At 39.1% G+C, this 20908-nt stretch overlaps 2 protein-coding genes across 3 annotated transcripts; both read left to right on the top strand.

The window, feature by feature from the left end:
• Positions 1-1693: 1693 nt before the first annotated feature.
• LOC140935273 (uncharacterized) lies at positions 1694-13392 on the top strand. 2 transcript variants are annotated; one of them, XM_073384820.1, is made up of 9 exons: positions 1695-2112; positions 4892-5302; positions 7501-7705; positions 8427-8508; positions 9461-9511; positions 10404-10567; positions 11284-11356; positions 11867-11899; positions 12343-13392. In XM_073384820.1, the coding sequence occupies exons 1-9, from the start codon at positions 1740-1742 to the stop codon at positions 12604-12606; spliced, it is 1656 nt and encodes a 551-aa protein (XP_073240921.1). In that variant the 5' UTR covers positions 1695-1739; the 3' UTR covers positions 12607-13392. The 2 variants fall into 2 exon arrangements, with proteins under 2 accessions (XP_073240922.1, XP_073240921.1); XM_073384821.1 differs by lacking the exon at positions 11867-11899 and having other exon boundaries at positions 1694-2112.
• Positions 13393-14226: 834 nt separating this feature from the next.
• LOC140934983 (uncharacterized) lies at positions 14227-19354 on the top strand. The gene is made up of 7 exons (XM_073384536.1): positions 14227-14391; positions 15176-15436; positions 16169-16423; positions 17061-17291; positions 17740-17985; positions 18555-18667; positions 19154-19354. Exons 1-7 carry the CDS (start codon positions 14227-14229, stop codon positions 19263-19265), a joined length of 1383 nt encoding a protein of 460 aa, XP_073240637.1. The 3' UTR covers positions 19266-19354.
• The last annotated feature ends 1554 nt before the right edge of the window (positions 19355-20908 follow it).

Raw genomic sequence — 20908 nt, forward strand, 5'->3', positions numbered from 1 at the left:
ACAGAGATTTTTACTTTGCTTTCAAATAAAGTACGCTTCCAGTACGCAGCGTATTTGAATCGTCTAGATTGTCGCCGTGCACATGAACGGCGAGCTAAAAGGAAAAAAAACTCCTTTCAGTTTTGTTCACCCACAAGTAAACGAGAAAAGGTTTTTGCTATCGTGTGTAGCCTCGGTCATAGGTTGCTCGGCAACGTTTTGGCAACCTTTGCTACTTGGCGCAAACTTCTGGCAACACAATATCCCCGTTTTCAAAAAAATATGCTGATACCAGTTTTGTTTGTCATATTGATAACGATCAAGAAAGGACGAAAGGACGTTTCATATTTTTATCCTCTCTTAAAGGGAACACACTATCCATTGTGTTGTGTTATGACTGCGATGAAAGCAGGCTTTACAGTTGATCATAATAGCTAGCGCAGTATGGTTATCCTTGAAAAAGTCGGCCTTCTTTTTCAAGAGTTCTTCATGGAGGGTTACTAGTGACAACCATACAAGGACACAAAAATCGTGAGTGGTGACCGCGGGCTTCCTTCTTCCCAGTCCCTAGCCTGCGAGCAAGCTCTCCTATTTGGGCGAGTAAAGCGAGTCTCGCGAGAACGCGCGAGGGGCCGGCGAAAGGAGAGCTTGCGACCATCCCTTACAAATTTTCATTTGTACTTCGCCCGGACGAAAGGAAATACCATTGGCTGAAAAATGACGTTCCGGAAATCAAAGTTGATTGATAACAGGCTAAGCTGGCACCCGCTTCGTCTGTGTGTCAAATTTGGTTCTCAGGGGGATCAGATTGGTACCGAGAACTTGTTTCAGCCCTCAAAGCAGACGGGCTCGTTTGATGCAATTCTCGTAGGGAGAATATTGCGAGCCGAGGATAAGTCGGATCTAGTTTGTAGTTCTTGTGGAAGGAAAATGAAAAGCCTTCGTCACTGAGTTGTATTCGTTTGTGTCAAGCACCTTGTTTAGTTCTGAAAACCGGGAGAGTGAAAGTGAAAAGTGATTCAAGCGCTGTTTTCCAACATCGGTTTCTTCGCCCGGTTGAATTCTACTGGGTAGAAAAATTCAGACACATGTACTTGACAGTGTAACTGTGTAGCGTGACCGTAAAGAAGGAAAAGAGAAAGAGTTGGAAGCAACTGGAGTAAAACTTAAGAGAACCAAGTGCAGGAAAACGCTATTCTCCAGTTCCAGACGGACAAATATATGATGTTTTTGTTGGTGATTGCGATGGGGAGTAGTCTTCTACACTACAGTAGGGATGACTTTTCAAAAGTAAACGAAACGAGAATCAAATTAGTGAGTTCTTATCCGAGCGGACACGTTGAAGTTCGATGTCCCCGTGGAAAAAAGACATATAAAAACATTGCTTTGATGCTGTTGCGAAAGCGATTTATAAATAAATAAATAATTCTACGCGTCCTCGCCTGTCGGTTGTCACTTTTCTAATCTGCGGCACGTTTGCGGTGACAGTTTTCACGCTTTGCGGAGTCCCGGGGTTTCCGGGGTGGAAATGAAAATTTATGAGAGATGGTTGCAAGCTCTCCTTTCCTCGGCCCCCTCGCTCGCGCGTTCTCGCGAGGCTCACTTCGCTTACCCAAATAGGAGAGCTTGCTCGCAGGCTACCCAGTCCCCCTCGTTTGATAGCAAAAAAGGAGATTAGTGTGACAGTTTGTTCAGTCAGAGAAAAGATCCATTACAGAAACAAGTTTTCCTGCCCTTCAAGTTGAACTTTTTATACAGTTATGAGTTTGCAATGTTATTTTTGTTTTATTTTGGCTTCAATGTTCATCGCCTTGTGGAAATCAAATGTTTTAAGCGAAACTGTTGTCCCTGTTGGCCATTTGAAACCGCTCGGTTCTCATAGACCGCCAGAAACAAATCTTGTGGACGATTTAGAAGAAATGCCTTCTCCTCAAGATTTTTGGAGAAAGTATGTGCTGCCATCCAGAGCTGTTGTTTTACGTGGTGCTGCTAAACACGCAAAAGCTTTCACGGAATGGACAGATAAATACATCCAAGAAAAGTATGCCGATTTGGAGATTCGACTGGAGGGAAAAAAGGAAAAGAGTTCTAAAGTTCCTGTCGGGGCTAAAGGAGTTGGAAGAGACACAATTGGTACGTTAAACATCCTGCTTTTATTTTGGCTTCCTCAGCTGAGGTCTCAGCTGACTCATCGTTTGCATACATGTAAATTAGTCATTCAAGCATTTTTTCTCGTATAAAGACTCAGCATTTTAATGATCATGCTGTTAAGAGATTAATGAACTTAATGTATGACTAACTTAAGCATTCATGAAAGAGTTCCTACGTGAACTGTATCACTCTTTACTCCTTTTAAAATAGGTTGAAAATGAGACCAATATATTTAAGAATATCCGGCTACAATAACATATATTTATCAACCACCTTTTAATCACATTGTATATGGAACGAAAACATATTAAAGCAAGAGGAGCCATATTAAAATGTTCAATGGTCTGAAAACAAGACACGGTGTGACAAGTGGTCAGCTGGTAATCAAAAGCAGGTGCTTAAATGAAAGCATAAAATGCAAAAAATAAAACAAAAACAAAAAAAAATAGCTTAAAATAAAACAAAATAAAATAAAATAGAACAAAACAAAGCAGAAAACATTTGGTTAGTTTAGTTAGTCAAAAATACAATCTCTATTTCCCTCCTTGTGAAGATTGCAATATTCAGGTTTGTGTAGGTAATGTTTCTTTACTGTGACTGTTACTATGGTGACAGTTTAGGTCATCAGTTTCTTCCAAAACAGGGCTCAAAAAATTGCCATCTAGTACTGCAGGACTAGTAGATGTTAATGCTGTGAAACCGAGTGACTTTTAATCAAGCTTTCTTACCATATGGGCAAGGGTACAGGCGAGTTGATCATCCTCTAATAAAATCCTTAACTAAGACAAGCAAGAAGTGGCCCCCGGCAGGCAAAATGTGAGAGCTGCTGGCCCAAAGGACAAGCTGAAATTCAAGTTCTTTATGGTAGTTTAAAAAACAAAGCACTGGAAAACGAAGACCGAAGCATGAAGCACCCAAATCTCGAAAAAGGAGCACCCAAACTCGAAAACGAAGCACCCAAACTCGAAAACGAAGCACGTAAATCTCAAAAACGAAGCACCCAAGGCTCGAAAACGAAGCACCCAAGTCTCAAAACCTGTCTGTCTTTTAAAAACACGAGACAGTCCCTTGTCAAGTCACCAAATAAAAATGCTATTACAGCATGAATCAAGCATGATAACGAATAAGTGAAGAATGTAGTTCAAGGATTCCCAGTTCAAAACTATTCAATTAGAACTGCAAGGTATTGCAAATGCATTTCTGCCGTCCTGGCTAAGGTATGGGTCACACTACCTTGCGGAAGAAATCTGTCATCAGTGGACATTACTATGTGCGACCCTAAGTTTTCAGATTGGAAAAAACTTTGAAAATTGGCAAAAACATCAAAGAAGCCGATTTGTGGCATAAAAAGCATGTCTCCAGGCTTTGCCCCACTGACTGCCTTCTCCCTTCTCTCCAATAGGTTAACTCTCCATTTTTTTTCGCTCCCTAATTTTAAATTCTCCAGTTTCCCACCATGGAGCCTGGTTCCAGGCTATTACCTGAGAACAAATTCTGCCTGGATTTGATCTGGGTATCATGCAGTGTCATAGATACCCAATATGTCGTTATAAACATGTATGTATAGTATGTGTACCGAAAAAATGCATTTTAAGATGATGTATCAAGTATCGTGATACTAATAATACTGGACTTCCTATCTAGAAACGTCCAGTTAAACAGTTCGCGGGCTTAAAATAAAAACTCGGAATGGATTTGTGGACCTTTGGAGGTGCGGACGCATGCGTTGCCTCCACCGTTGTCTTGCGTTATGCAAAACTTTAAGTTGTAGTTCTTCAACCTACAGTGGTTTGGAGATTTGGGTGCTCCGTTTTCGAGCCTTGTGTGCTTCGTTTGCGAGATCTGGGTGCTTTGTGCTTCGGTCTTCGTTTTTGAGTGCTTCGTTTTCGAAACTACCAGTTTTTAATAACCAAAAATGAAAATGTCCCTGATTTGGTCATTACAAATAATTTTAAATACAATTTAAAAATGTTAAAGTAACCAAGGATGAAGTTGAACCACAACAACTAGCAATATATCATAGCAGATCTGTCAACTCTCACAATTCTGCCTTGAGTCTTACGTTTTTTTGTCTTTTATCACGGCCTCATGATAACACTCCCAATCTCACAGTTTTTTGGGGAAAATCATTCTCAAATGAAATGTTACCTTGTTGAGTAAAATGGAAATCCAGTGGGGAATGCTAGTGCCTTTTTAAGCCTTGTTGGCAGCTTAATTGTCTAACATTTTTTTAGTGGCTATGGTTAGTTTGCTAATCAGGGAGAAATGACTCATCGCTATAAGTTTTGCCCTTTTTTGTTCAGTGATGGCCTCAACAGGGACCACCGTGACAAATAACACAGGAAAAAATAACGGATTCCCATTTTTGGATATTTTAGGGTATTTAAAGAATACCCATAAAAATCCCAAATTTGGAAGAGTGACAAGTCCCAATCAGGGAACTTGGTTGGGAATTTCCTGGTTGGGACTTGTCTCACTTTGCCAAATTTGGGATTTTTATGGGTATTCTTTAAATACCCTAAAATATCCAAAAATGGGAATCCGTTATTTTTTCCTGTGTAAAGCAAGGTAATATTTAAGTAAGTACTCAACTCCCCAATAGGAAAAGCGGTTGCTAATTATTGATAGGGTGGAAAAATAGAATCTATCTACTCTTTGTAGAATCAGATTTTTTTTCATGAGTCTCCAGTTTTCCTTTATCAAGGGTTGGCAGGTCTGTCATAGACATGAGACATAAAGATTTCTCTCTTTTGTTTATTAGGAAACTTTATTAACAATTACCATGAAGAGGGCAATAATCTGTATGTTGTCTCTGAGTTACCCACCCCCATGTGGCAAGATGTAACAGTCATTCCCCCGCTGACCTGTGGCCTCTTGAAAGATCGACTTGTAGAGGTTGACTTGTGGATGAGTGGGGGTGGTACCAAGAGTATTCTTCACAAGGATGCCTATAATGCAATCAACTGTTTATATAATGGCACAAAAGAATGGAAAATGATTGAGTACAAATATGAGGACAAGATATACAAGGCATGGGAGCCTCCCCAAATGGTTGGTGGATATTCGCGGTTAAATGTTCACGCAGTTGACTTGTTGAAGTATCCAAAATTCTCTGAAGTTCCTTGGTCATTTGTAACAGTCCATGCTGGTGACTGTCTTTTCTTACCAAAGAGTAAGTGATTCCTCATCAATTTTGTACAACTCAGTCATATAATTTTAGAGCATGTGTACCTTAACTGGTTGAACCTGACCCTGCTAGTACTACACAATATCCCTTGGTATAACCACTTGCTAGTAACATTGTAAATTGTTCTGGACAGTTGTAACTTTACTCCACATGTACTTAACTTGTTTAAAGGACAACAGACAAGACAGCATTTTTATTCACAGCGTCTAGGTAAAATACGAGAAATTAAGAAAGTGCAGAAAACTGTACGGAACAAATAAAGATTATGTAACTACATGAAAGAAATGTGCAAGGTTTAAATAAGTGTGCAACAGCCAAAGTAGCAATGCTCTTGAATTGGCTGCTGCTTATTTGCAAATACGTAAAGGAAACAAAGATGAAATACAATAATAAAATATTAATAAATATTTAACTAACTCGTCGGGTAAAAGAGGAGTTATGAAAATGTAAAAAGAGGCCCAGCAAAAGGAAAAGCGCAAATAGTATAAGTTGAGTATCACACATGGGAAGTTTTGTGCCTAAGGTTTACTGTTGAAACTTTACTGTTGTGTGGGGTGACGATACTAAATAGAAAAGCCTTGTGTTATTGCTGTCCTCTAAAATCAGACACACAAAATTGACAGAAGTCTTCTTTACATCAGTGTACTAGTATTCTTTGTCGCATTCATGTTACACTAATTCAATCATGGAAAGGCTAAATTCGAAAGGCAGAACCTTTACTAAGGGCTGTGCACTTTCACGTGATCTGTGAACGTAATATTTGATGGTCGATGAAAATAGTTAGAAATGGTGGTGACATATTATATATCGGTTACTTTCCTGGTAAATTTTCATATGTGGCAAATACTTTCAAAGTAAGTACAACCACTGTCATAAACTTAGAGCAGCCTCTACATACATAACATAACATTGACTCATGTCAAATATTGGAGGAAACAACTCTGATTTATCTCACGACAAGGTGACTTGCAGTTTATCAAGACTTTCAAAAGAGCAAGGCCGACTTCATCACTGAGGGAAATTTTCTAATGGTTTAAACGAATTTGGTGATATTCTTCCAAAAGGCCGAACTTCCATTTCCACGGTATTGTGTTCATTTGACAACAATTAATTTTGCTGTCTGGTTCCATGAACTATTTAGGTGTCCCAAACTCTGCACAATGAACCTACAATTGAAATCCTCTTTCCCTTCACAATCTCTCGATTTTATATTTTAAAGCACTAATTTGTATTAATTATAATCATTCTGTGTGAGTTTAAATAAAAACTGACTTGACTTGACTTGACTTGAAAATTAGTATTTAGTACCAGGAAAGATTTTAGTGTAGAAAATAAGGCATATACTCAATTAATACATCCACCATTTCTTCAAAAAAATGTAAAGAGATTTTGTGCGCACAGAAGACTGATGGCATCAGAATCACAGGATGTTTCCAATGGAAACTAGTATCATCTGCACCCCTGATAACCGCAAAGTTTCAATGGTAAATTTCCCGTTTGTTATACTCAACTGATAATAGTAGTAAATGGGGGAGGGGAAAAAAGGGCTGTGTTCTAGCAGTGCCTGGTAAAAGTCAATGTAGCAGGGAAACTTGTTTGTCCTAAAACCATCTTGACATTTTGTCTTCTGCTTCTTTTTTTCTTCAAAAGCAGCAATTTAGCATTAGAAATAAAGCCAGCTAGTGCTTAACTTGTAAACAAAGATTTGGATATTTTGGTTCTTGTTGGCCGGATAGTGAGCAAACTAAGTACTAATGTGTAAGCCATCACAGTGACTATAACTTGAGTGTGCACAGGGTTGTCACTAAGATTTCAAGTTGCCGGGTAAATACAACAAGTAGGCAGGGAATCAAATGGCTAGGGATTTCTTTTGGTTCTATTTTTCTCCTATTTTCCAATAAAAGTAACCGGGTGCCACTCTCTTAGTAGCGGGGGAAAATCCCCATCCCCCGGCTCTTAATGACAACCCTGGTGCAGATTATTTAAATTATTATTTTATCAATACCATTATAACAACGGAAACAGTCCTTCTATACTTGCCTGTTATCTCCTTGATTTTTTTTATAATTATCTTTCCTTGTGAAGGTTAATACATTGTACCTGACGTGGTGTAAATGTTTGTCAAATGTTGTTTCCATATTATTTGCAATTACTTATGAGAGATTTTCTTTCATTATAATTAGGTTATTATCACCAAGTAACTTCATATGGAACCCAAAATACAGCAGTGGCATTGCTGTTTGGACGACTGGATGAAGTTACGGATATTGATTTCACGGGATGTGATCAGGTGTTAAGTTTTAAACCACTGAGTGAAATGGATGTAGATTGGAAATACCCTGGACATGGTAATCTCAGCATGGGAAATACCGACTTGGAAACTGTTAGGTTGGTTGATTGGTTATAATTTATCATCTGACACCATGTTGCCTTATGGCAGCCGATCATAAGCCATGGAAATCTGGTTGTGCTATAATAGAATGATTTTAACTCTCAGGTTTTGGAATATATAAATCATCTTTCACAAAATGTCCATAGGGGTAGAGAGCATTGAGAGGCAGCTGTATTTGGAGGCTAATTTAACTTGACACCACAAAAAGGCAATTTACTGGCTCCTTGTTATACTTTCCCACCTTCTTCAAGAGTTAGTGTCCACCTAAAGAGAAATTTTCTTACTTGTAACATTCTGGCTAAGATATTCATTTCTGACCTTGGAAACAATGTAGACTGTTAGATCAAGATTTAAAATTTAAGTATTATAGCACTGATTCTCACATTACTAAACACACATAAAAGGCACATGTCTGACAACAGCAGGGTCAAAGGCTATAATGTTTCTTGAAGCTTTGCTCTTTTAGATTAGAATTATTATACATTAGTCTTTATTAGTTAAATGTTGTTGTGAATCTAATGGCTGTAAAATTAGAGTTGTTGTTAGCTACTCTAGAGAAACAGTGTCACTTTACCATAGACGCTTAAAAGACCCTTGTTGTGATATGTTAGTTCTCCTACATCTGAAAATATCCCACTTTTAAATTTCCTCGACATAGCATTGTTTTTGCATTTTGCAAATGAGAAGGCCTGAGTCTATATAAATGTTTAATTTCAGGGAAGGAATGCTAGAGTTTTTCGGTGATGAGGAGAAATTGGATAAAGACAGATTTATTCGGAGAAGTGAAAAGAAATTAAAGGTGTGTTGAAATGAGCAACGCGGGTCAAAACTAATTTGTAATGAGGGAGTGCAAAATCTGTTTGTTTGTTTACAGTACCCCAGGCTTAACAATATATCCGAAAGTCATTTGAGTGATAATGGGGAGCCCAAGCAAAGGGATTTTTAAGCAACGCTCTTCAACTGGAAGTGAGGCGTATGCGAACAAATTTGTATCGCTGTCAAGTGTCTGTACTCTTATAGAGACGATTTTCCAGAAAATTTAAGCAAAACCACCGCTCAAGAATGCAAAAAGCGTACTTTTCTTTATGTGCGTGGCACGGAAATGCCTTTGCCTAAGCTTTCTAGTAAAAATATTAAATAGGGGGCTGGGGTTGGTGTATGGTGGCACGAGAGAAGAATTGTTGAGAGAATTTTTTCTTTTACCAATTCGGCCTTTTTTTGAATCCTAAAGGGCATGTGACGTCTTATGTGGGTTGAGTCTTGGTTTTTGTTCTTTCTCTGAGAGGGTTTTCTCCAAGTACTGTGGTTTGCAAGTACTCGAGGCACTCCCTAATATCTGGCCTAAGTGGGTACATGTGCTGCTGAACAGGGTATGTTTTTCAGGGTCTTGAGTCTTAAACAATCTCACTATTTAGCTCCTTGATCAGGGTGCCTTGTGAGACCGAAAGCCTTTAAAAGTGTGTGAGGCCTGGTGGTGAGCAGTCTACGTTTGTGGTACCATCAATTTTTTCCAGGAAGTCTGATTCCATGATGTTAGTTTGAAAAATTTCTTAATCCAGTAGGCAAAGCGAATTGAATCAGGGCCAAAAAAGGACTCTTGTCTAAACCAGGGTAGTGAAATGAGTAATATTTTTCTTGAACAAGGGCAAGGTTTGAAGGCCCAATACACTGTACTTTTTGTTCTAATATTCTTGGAGAGAGAGAGGAGATTTAAAAATCGAAAATAATATTGTCGACTGCTTTTCTTTCAGAAAAAGATGTTGTACAGTTATTTGGATCGTGTGCAAGAGCAGGGTTTACTGGTAAGCACCAACACTCTAAATTGTACAGAGTTCTAGCAACGCACCCATTTCCAACCTCCAACTCTGACCTTTCTCTGAAAGTCATGAAAGATGTGTATTCATTCTACTGACTCACCAACAATCATGGTCTTAAAGTAATTGATAACTAGAAAGTATTTAAAATTGAAGACGCTGTTTTTACGTCTCCAGAAGACGACAGGACTTTCATTCGTACTTGCTTATCCCGGCCATGCAAAGGTTGAGCCATTTGCGGGACAAAGTACCCTAGGTACCAGAGGTTTTCTGTCCCGTGCGGCGGGAAGCTTCGGCGGCCGCAGGCCGACACATCTTTGGACGAATGCCGAAGTCTCGAGCGACGAAGCTTTCCGCGCGGATCACTATAAAGATTTGACCGAAACCGGAAAACCGCGCATTAAAAGTCTCTGGCACCTATGCAGGGTAGCGATAAAGGCAATATCTTCTTTTTTCAGTTTTTGGTCCAGCCGCCTAGGAAATTGAGCCCACGACCTTGCACTGTGCAGTCCATTACTCTGCTGGCTTATAATTTGCAAAATTCAGCCTACAATTTCTGCAGTCTAGCGGCAGAAGAGAGTTAGTTCTGCGTTCATCCAGAATGCAAGCAATGCTTGCACTTAATCTAAAGTTCTGGCGTAAGGCAGCTCGTAAATGTCCCCTATTTGAGTTTTTGAAATCCCAGGTCGATGCAACTCCTTTCCTAGGATGTCACTTTTTTCAAAGCCTTCGATGTCAGATTTTCAGCATGTCAGATAGCACTTACAAGCTTTCACAGTATGGAGCGAGTGTGAAAACGGCGAGTGAGACTGCTGTCGGTTTTGCAGCTTAGAAAAAGAGTTGATCATAGATTTACTTCAAAATCCTGAACTTCACACAGATGTTCAATCGGCTCGGGGGCAACAAGAAAGGATTTGTAACCAAGGATGATGTAAGAAGATTAAACCGTGATGAGATGAGAGCAATTGTTCTTGCAATTGAAGGAACGGATGTTAGCAACACAGAAGAGGCAGAGTATGGAGTCGTTGATCCAGGAGAAATTAGGTAAGAAAACACGGGCTTGCAATCAGCTTTCTTGCTATTGGAATAGGGGTGCGGGGACTAACATGTCCACCCATACTTGTATGACTGACATATGGGTTACTATGTGAAGCTTAACCCACGAGCAAGCTCTCATTTCGTGTGGCGAGTGAAGCGAGCGGCATTATCTTTTGTGTGCCTTTCGCGCATGACTTGTCGCAATATCTCGAAAATGAGTGGGACTTCTTTCTTTTTTTGGCCTACCTCAGTGGCGTTCATATTCACAAACAGGAAGATCCGGGTGACGAGGTTAGGATTACTTTCGTAGATCTTTTGCTTGTGGAAATTTTCAAGTAAAACCAAGAATACCAAAGTCTCTTGGCAAAAATTATTATCAAAGGCTATGCCATACTCTTTGCAGGATGAAAGCAATTCTGAAGAACATCTTGCTCCCTAATAACTTTAGTCAGTTAACTTCTGACAAAGGAACGCCTAAAGTTTTAGTCAATACTCAACTAAGAATCGCTACAATTTGTGGTATTTAAACCGCACTGGAATTACTAAATTAAAGGCAAGAGGAAAAACGAAATGGATTCGGCGGGCAGATGTAGTAAAATGATGTCGGGTAACTGCAAGATTTACTTAGTTTGATATTTCGAATAGAAGTCTTCGATTCACTTAGTACTTTTATTTAGGCATGTACACACGTATTTTAAAATGTGCGTGTAAACTATTTTTAGGAGCATACTTCAAAACCTTGTGGTTCGTGATGGACAAATATTTAAGGACGACTGGATTGAAACTTATATGGAGGTAAGACCCACAAATTGAACAAAAAAACCAGGTGAAAGTATAAAAGTATTTTTTTTAATGTAAAATGTGAAGATGTCATGGAATTTGTTAACAATCAGAGAGTTCCTTTTACGCCAATGTTTCCGGCAACTTGCCTTCGCTGTAGTATGTACAGAACAAGCTCATGATCTTGTTATACAGCTGGATTTTTTTCCTCAACACCGCGGTCTTATATTGGTTACTTCGAGGTCACATGACATCTATTAATAAACCTGTTTCCCCCAAAAAGTTTCTGACAGGACAAGACTTCAAAGTTGCTAAACCTTCTTTTATTAATTGGTCATTGAAGCCTCAGAAGATAGTTGATAGTTTTAATGCATCAGTACATTCATGTTGCGCATGTACGTAATATAGTTGAGCCTTTTCGAAGAACTGTGAGGTCAGCAACGTAGAGAATGAAATCGTTTTTTATATGCAAAACAAGAATTCAATGTGTTTTATACGGAATAATCTCTTTTTTCTGTTATACAGGAAACAGGGGGAACAAAACACTTTGCAGAGATGGTAAGCAAAACTGCATATAACTAAGTCGTGACCAAACACCAATGAAATACCAGGTGAGCTTTCGCGCGAAAACTTGATATTTTCACTGGTGAAACTTCACATGTGAAAATATCACCGTTGCTATGGCTACATAATAGATCGCGCTTTTCACACCAAAAAGCTACTGGTTTGGTATTTCATTGGTGTTTATATATTAAATAGAACATTACATGGGCGCTTGGAGATACGAAATTTCTCTTCTCGTGTTGAAAAAATATTTCACTCGTTCGCTGCGCTCACTCGTGAAATATTTTTCAACACTCGATAAGAAATTTCGTTTCTCCTCGCGGCCATGTCATATCCTCTATTTATTATCAATATCAATTATCATTATCGTCATCATCATCATTATCATCGTCATCATCATTATCATTATTAAATATGTTGAATTCATTTCTGAACAGTTTTTCAGTAAATTGCGTGATGATACCAGTATATCAGACAAGGTCACCAAAGAGGAAATACAACGAAACCTTGACCGTGCGTTACAGAGATATATGGACTGGCAACAAGAACCCGAGATTCCCCCGGGACAGGACAGCCCCGAACCGCAAGATGCTTACAGAGAAGACGACGAAGACGACCGTGAAAAGGATGAAGAAGAGGACGATGAAGAGGATAATGAAGAGGTAGAAGCAACAGTGGAAACAAAACATGAAGAGCTATAAAGCGAATTTTTTAAAACTACAACCTTCTGCCCAGGGATTTTCTCCACGGTCTCTTCCAAACGGAAAACCGACTAGGAGTACGAATCTGAGTACGAATACGACTACACGTAGAATTTGAAGCTTATTCATCCCCAGAACTGCGTATAACTCTCTTCAGTTGTTGATGAGCCATTAAAAAACGTTGCGGATAAGATTTGTGTGATAAGTAATTATACCAGGCCAATTAGTTGACTTGCAAATTCGTACACTTTTTCTCAATCTCTTAGACGTAGTCCGATCTACAGAACACTATTAGTATAGCCTCCGAGAGGGTTCACTTGTGCGAATTCGCGGAAAATTTTGGCGGCGGAGCCGCCAAGCAGCAAAGAAAAGTGAATTTTCCCCGAATTAGCACAAATGAACCTTCTCGCGCGCTGCTGTTAGCATATTGTGTGGGATATAGCTTCCAGCCCGAAAAGGTATCGGGGGGTTCGAAAAACGAACGAAATCGTGCAACGGAGTAAAGTATTTATTAACTGTTAGTAGTTATAGAAATAGCAGGAAGTAACTATTTAAACTAAAAATACATTGCAAGAAATAATATATTTCATTATTTATTCCAATACAATAATTAGGCGTGACAATTTCTCTCTACATACATTGTCATTTTGATACAAAAACTAATTATTATGCTTTCTGTGTAAGGTTTGCCATCAACATTAAGTCATGTAACAGTCTTGCAGAGGACATTGAGAGTGAAGTGTTAATGTAAAGTCAGTTAACGATTTAATAAAGGAAGTTATTTGATTTTCTCGTCTAATTTATCGGACGTTCTCTGTTTAGTCGCGACTTTTTCATGTTTATTTATAACGAGACACGTTTTACCTACGAAAACTTCTTACTCAAAATCATGACGATGATAATACTTCTCTTTTGAGAGAGAGATCGGTCTTTTATTGGGAAATGTTTTTGCAAAGCGCGACAATGGTAGAGAAGAAATTGTTGGTAAATGACAAAATAACAACTTGTGTCAATCAAATATGTCTCCTGGGTGTTATATGTAAAAATTCGAATAGAAAAATATTGTCTGGTGAAACATTTTGCATTCTTGAAAAACGCTTGCTATCAATTTCAGATTTTTTCCTGAACTTACCAGTGTTTTCAACGAGCTGCTGATTGGCTCACAACAACTTTCTTGGAATGTTATGTTATTTTCCTGTAATCCGATTGGTCAACTTTGTCTAAGTGGCCCCGGTTACAGTAGTCGCGCTGTAATTCCCGTCTCCGATATCTGTCTAAATGACGAATTTGTGTTTTCAAATATTTTGTTCACATACGTATACGCACGCGTACACGAGCATCTTTAAAATTTACGTCCGCCTGTACGTAAAAATTACGCATCAGTGGTATTTACGAGGTTAGCATTCATCGTTTCATCGTAATCTTGAGAAATATGCGAGAAGAATCAAATTTATTTTATTATATTCAATGCATTTAATGGTTAAGAGAGGGCGCGCGGATCATAATAGAATAGCTTTAATTAGCATTGTTACGTATTAAAATCGTATCATTTTCCTTTAAACAAGTGAATTCAGTTTCAGTTTCAGCTGCATATTTGAAGGGTTCTATACTATCGCCGCAATGAGCGAAAGTGCTGAAGCAGGCAAGATAGTCACTTACCGGGAAATCACTACAGAAAGCGAGGATGAAGATAGCGATAACTCGACAGACTTTGATCCAGAGGAAATTGAAAAGGAAATAATGGGCGTAAAAAGCATGTTAAGAAGGCATTGTGGCCGACATAAGGTGAGGAGGCATTTTCACTCACGTGGCCTGCAGCTGTGCAAATTAATCGGAACAAAATGAACGAAGTTTTTTTGTTTGTTTTGAGATCGACTTTTTGCACGGATTAGTCGTTTCTTGCTCTGCGATTGATCACTTATCGGTCCGTGACCACTGTACGGATCAAGTCTTTATATTATTACGTCTTTTTTCAGACAGCTATTCCTTTTTATTCCTTTATTTCTTTTTACAGGAAGGAAGCCACATAACTGACACTCGCGTGTTTTCGTTTCTTTTGGTGCATTATGTTCAACGAGTGTTACGTTTATTTCGGGCAAGGGACATTGTCCATGGGCACCCAATGTCAATTTTTGGAAAATATCTGTTCGGAAGACGATTTGAGATCTAGAATTTTCGGAACATTTGTTGGTAAAATTTCTTGCTTGCCTGCCTCTCCTAGGATTTTCGAACATCTAAAAAATGGTATAATTGCCAATTTTTAACGGATTTTTACCCTAAAAAGGTCTCCTAGAATTTTCGGGAGCCTTTTTTCTGGCTGAAATTTTCGAAAAGGTAAATCAGGATCACCAGACTTTCAGTCAGGAAATCCGAACAGATGAAAAATTTTTAGGGAATGAAAATATGCCTATATCTACCGTTTAAATACTAAAATACGTTTAACAATGCTATGTTTAAGTGGTTTTGAACTATATTCTCGTTGGGTGCCCCTGATGGTCAAGTTCCAGGGACTCTAACCATTATACAAGTAGGTTAAAATATCATTTTTGACGCAATTTATATTTAACAGAACGTGGCAAAGTTACAGAGTGAACATGCTAACTGGCTGAAAAACGAGGTAACACTGACAAATAAACCGTTAAACTTGGAAGGCTCTAGCACCACAGAGACAATACAGAAGGTCAACAGAGCAGAAGATAGGGAAAAAATTCGCCGAATGTCCATACCGTTCTCGTGTGATGTGGAAGAGACAGACCTTGACATATCTGTAACAAGCGGACAGCTCTCAAACGTGCATCAGGAGCTTCTACACCTGTTTGCAATTCATGATGTAAGTGTGGTTTAGAGGAAAAATCAATACTAGTGTAATGAAAATTTTCAAAAGCTTCTATCCGATAACACAGGAATCGACTTCTTAAAAGACAGATTAGTTTGAGATGGTATGGCCCGCTTCTCGTCAGTAGCATTTACAATCCATTTAAAATGAAATTAACCGACGTATTATCCATTGATCTACCAAAATATCGAAGAAGAGGTAGGAATTAAAATGATTCCATCCTTTTCTGTTGTACCAGCCTCCATGTTTGCAGTTACTAGACTGCTGCTATTGGTGCGTGCACTCGGTTTTGAACTCCACCAGGCATGGACCTGGTCAATTGATGAGGATGGACTTGAGCGATGCAAAGGTCTCACTACGAAATGCCCTCCCTACCCCACCCCACGCTATAGCCCATGGGATGGTCAAAACTCAGTAGAGATTGTTTCAACGTCACTAGTGGTTCTTTTTCGCTGCGTGAGAGTTTTACCTCTTAATTTTAAACTACTGGTGAAAAAGTTTTTAAACAGCACCTCAGACGGTAAATTGGTCCCTATCCGCTAATAAGAATAGGTGCCAGTTCAAAACGACGGTAGCATCTTTTCAGCTACTTTAAAAGTCTGAGTGCTCAGCCTTTCGGGAACTGTCGACCTATAAGCCATTGCTTGCGAAATACGGTTACCCTAACAATTGAACTAACCATACTAAATAGAGTTGAGGTATTCAAGTTTAAATTGTTGCTTACAGGCCAAATACCAAATGGAATGTGAGCAGGAACGACGAACTGTTGAATGTACAAAGAACCGTATGCACGAGGAGTTACTAAGTAACATGGCACGGCGCAAGGCGCGAGAAATATTTGAAATGGAAAGACAAAGAAAAATAGAAGAAATGAAAAGGCTAACCGAGACCGTGAGTGCAGAAAGCATTGCTATGGCCGAAACCAACGATCGATTGAGTCATGTGCATGAGGATTTGAAAAATGCTTTCAAGCGAATGAGGGTAAGTAGATGTTCCAACAATTGAAGTGCACCTACTAGATTTACAGTCAAACGGTACCCCATAGATTTCATCAATGATTTCATAATAAGCTGGTTTCATATCAAGTTCCATTGTGTTTCATAAGTATGTTTTAAGGTTGAGATTAAGTGCCACTGGTTGACAAAGGGAAAATATGCATTGCGTGTAATGTGCAATTATTTTCATCAGACTTATCAGTGTCAAAGAGTGAACAAGCCTTAAGGCGCTTTTGAAAATTTTTCGAGTCTTTTCAAAAAATTGTTTCAAAAGAAAGTTTTTCTTGCCCCATGATGACAATGCCGAGATGACGTTCTACGTCCACTATTAATTGATGACGTGTTTAAACGCAGCTCTTGTCTACTTATCTTTTCCAGCATATTGGTTTGATTATCAATTTTTTCTGTTTTTACTTTTGCATTAAAGAAAAGCAATTTGCTAAAGAAATGAAGTCAAACTTGCCATTTTTGAACTTAAAAAAAAAACAAAACAAAAAACAAAAAGACAAAAAAGAACAATAGAACCAAAGAATGAAAGAAAAAAATTAAGCCAAAATAAAATCGAAGCGTCAAGGCAAGCTTTACATTCTAGGTTGGTTGATGAGCAATGTTCTTTCCACTAGGATGCCAAAGCAGCTAAAGAAGACCAAGACCGCAAAAGAACGGAAGAATTAAAGGAGATGATGTTACAGGAGATAAGAAGGAGACCAACAGGTAGCGAGCTGGACGTAATGGAAAAAGAAAGGAAAAGAAGAGAGGAGTTATATCAAGTACAGCTGAATGAGCGAAGGCAATCACACGAGAATCTGCTGCAAGTTCAAGAACAATTACTGAAAATCTTCGCTAAACTTAAGGTTTGTTCAGAACGTGGTATTATTTTTTCCAGATTCTGTATTCACCATGGCACTTCCAGAGAGCATCTCTTTGTTTTCAATTAATGTAATCGCAGTCGAGAGATAATAGTGGGTTCCATATGAGTTGACGACCACCTTACGTCGGAGAAGCTGTAATGTGTAGAGTTAGAGGTGTAAGGTGAGATCAATTTTGTGTGCGGAACAGTTAGGACATTCTCATTTTCAAAAATAAACAAGGAACCAATTCTTAGCCCGCCGCGCGCCTCGTTCAGCCGCCTTTTTTGCAACCATGCATATTACTTTCATGCGCCTGGTACACAGGCTACCGATAAACCGAAACGAGTAACTCTCGCGGGGCGTTTTCACATACCAGTGTATTAAGTTTTGGTGGTTTTTAGCCAAAATTTGTTGTATCACAAAAGCGTTTTGATTTCTATAATATACGCAGAGAGAAAAGAAGGTTAAAAAGATTGAAACGCGCCAACACCAAGAAGAAAATAAGGAACGTATGCAGGAGGAGCTGATACGAAGGTCCCTCCAGAGGGAGGTGTCCAAACTAGAGGCACAGGAAAAGGCTCGAAGGATCAAAGAATCGAAGAGTCATATTGGCGAGGGTGATGATGCTAAATCCAAGGCTATTGACATGTTGGTTGACGTCCAAAAACAGTTGCTGGATGTTTTTGCTGTATCCAAGGTTTGATTTCTAGTTTTTCTTTGTTTTGAATAAAAAAAATTAACTATATTATATTAAACAATTAGGCTATGTTCGCACAATTATACCGGATAGCTTTTCGTGCCCACACGAAAAGCTATCCGGTATTGCATGAACGCTTATCCGACTCTCCACTATACAGATGGGCGTGGCGCGCCTTTGCTACGCCAATCCCGCAGAAATCACCGTTCTTATGTGGGAACAGTAGCCCTATCCGGTATGATAAAAGCTATCGCGTGAACATAACCTTTATAAATCTTGTTTGTTCATAATGTGTCACATTATTGATGGGCTCCTGCCTTTATTGGAGAACACATAAATTGTGATGACTATGACTAATAGATCGGTTCAGTATTTTTTTTCTTACTTTAGTCCTTTCATTATCTGTTGCTTTATACCGCCATTTTTTTACTTCGGTATTTTACTTTTGCGAATAATTGTATTGCCTTGGTGCAAGCAAAGATATGGAATGAGCAAGCAGACCAGTTTTTTTATTATCATATTTTATTGCTATATTTTGTTTTGCTAAATGAATCCTTTCTTGACAACAGCTCCAGGACGTCAAACATCGAATGGACCAACTAAAGGTTATGAACTGTCGTCAAAATATGCTACAAGAAATCCGTAGCCGACGAGTGGACAGAGAAAACAGCAGCGGCATAACGTAGGTAGTACATGCGTGAACATAAAATAACATGCAGACCCACGGTTAAACGAGAAAGACCGTGGCGTTTTATTTGTCGTTTCCAGAGGCTGTGATTCTTTGGTCAGCAGCACTATATGGATAACCGGCACGGAGCTTCTTTGAAATGCCCGTAATCTCGTATCCAGAGTCCTTGGGCTCTATGGTCAGCGGGTGGTCGCCAGGCATAATTACCTCATATATGGTAATTATAATGTACCGATATAAAGCTTTCTATGAAGTACCTAACTTACGAAGGGACACCCGCTGACTAAGGAGCCCGAGGACTTTGCGCACGAAATTGAACTGTCCGTCACTTACATGAATAGCAGCTTTACAAGATACGCAGTAGGTATTTGAAGTTGATAAAAGAACTCACTTTTCACAAACTCATAGAGTTTTTGCTTAAACAGTCTAGTGAAAATTAACTTTTCTCACCATTTTTTAAAATTCGTATTATCTCAACAGACGTAAGTCTATTGTAGCTGTTCACAAGCCTGGAAGAAGACTGTCGTTAATTGGTGAAAAACTTCAGCATGAGGTTACTCATTCACCCTCTCGTGATGTTAGTCAAAACTGAAAGTGAAGAGTCACATTATGTAAAATACAACAGACAAAATAACTGGGTGGTTGTATCGTAACGGTTATAGCACAAAACAACACCTGATTTCACTAACTTGATGTCCTAGATTAAGAATTGCTTGAAGTTTTGTTTGTTAAAATTGATTAAAAAATTAACACACTAATTCTCTTAAACTGAGTTGATCAATATAGTCCATACCATGTTGGTACAGACGTACTAACATTTTATAGTTATACTTATGCCCTGACCAATTATGATTCCTATTATTTCCTTAACGTAACATCGCGCGTGCGTCGCGATCTTTCATCAGTAAGTCCCGTTTTTCGAATGAAACACTCCGTTAATGGCAAGCCTAAATTAAACTCACGGATTCATGGATTCAATGTCACTAAAACCTACATGTAAATTTATAACGAAGTATAGCTGTTTATACATGAAATGTACAGAAACCCCCCCGGGGGGGGGGGGGGTACTGCCATATATAGGCTATATAGGTATGTGCCGCTGTGAAGGGTATGGTTTTCAAGCAGTTTACTCTAGGATAGGGTATATAAATCAGAGCGTTTGGCTCTAGAATAGGGTATCATTTTTCAGGAAACTGATCAGTTGGTTGAAGATTTTATCTAGACTAGGTACACAGCTACTCTAGGATAGGGGGATTTGGGGAGTTTACTCTAGTATAGGGTAGCAAAATTCAGCTGAACTAGCTCTGGTAAAGGTTAAGGGTTCCAGGCTCCTAGCGGCACATCCCCACCCAGAAATTCCTTACGTGCCCCCCCCCCCCCCCCCGGGACAGAAACTAACCCAATGAGTTCAGCAATTTATTCTTCTGTAGTTTCAAAGAAACTTAAAAATAAAAACTTATGATCGAGTCATAGTTCTTTCCTTGACTTTAGTATTTAACTTGGGACGTTAATAATATCGTTATTGTAATCAGTTGTTTTAAAATGTTAGCCTCGTTCAGCTAGGTTAGGATTTTATGAGCCAGTCTACACCAGCCCGGAAATCCATCTTTCTCTCCAAAACCGCTAATCCAGCGTAAAATCCCAGGGGACACATGATATACAGCGCGAGGAACTGCCATGGCCGGCTGGGACAACTTATGTGATAACACATCAAAGTAGCAAGAGGTGTGCACATCGTTGATCAGAATAGTGCCACTGCGGGTCACTGGGGCGTAAACACCTTTCTCATAGACGGTGCTGATGTCTTGGACTGTCGCAGTCCTCATGAGGCCATTCTGTTTCACGTACACTGTGTCTCCAATTTGGACAGCCCTGGGGCGGGAATGGCTTGTGAGAGGCCGTTCTTTTCCACAAAAAGAAGATGGTCTTCGGTTATCTTCAAGTTATTGTTTTTTGTTGTGGTGATGCTAAGGAATTCTTGCAATTTCTCTTGTTCACGGTGAATAAAAGTGATGACCGGTTCTAAGCAGATGTTCCCTTTCGCAGCGACCTGAACTTTTTCGCCAATCTTCAAAGAATGCATCTCTCTTCGCAATCCGTACCTGTCGACAAATGTGGATGACCCTTGGAAACACCCGCCAGGTGGTTTAGAATTCAATAATTACTCAGGCTTACCTTTCGAGATTCAGTTCCTGAAAGCTATCGAAGAAGGCCACAGTTACTTGAGACTTTTAA

The sequence above is a fragment of the Porites lutea genome, chromosome 4, assembly GCF_958299795.1.
Source record: "Porites lutea chromosome 4, jaPorLute2.1, whole genome shotgun sequence".
Taxonomy (NCBI): Eukaryota; Metazoa; Cnidaria; class Anthozoa; order Scleractinia; family Poritidae; genus Porites; species Porites lutea.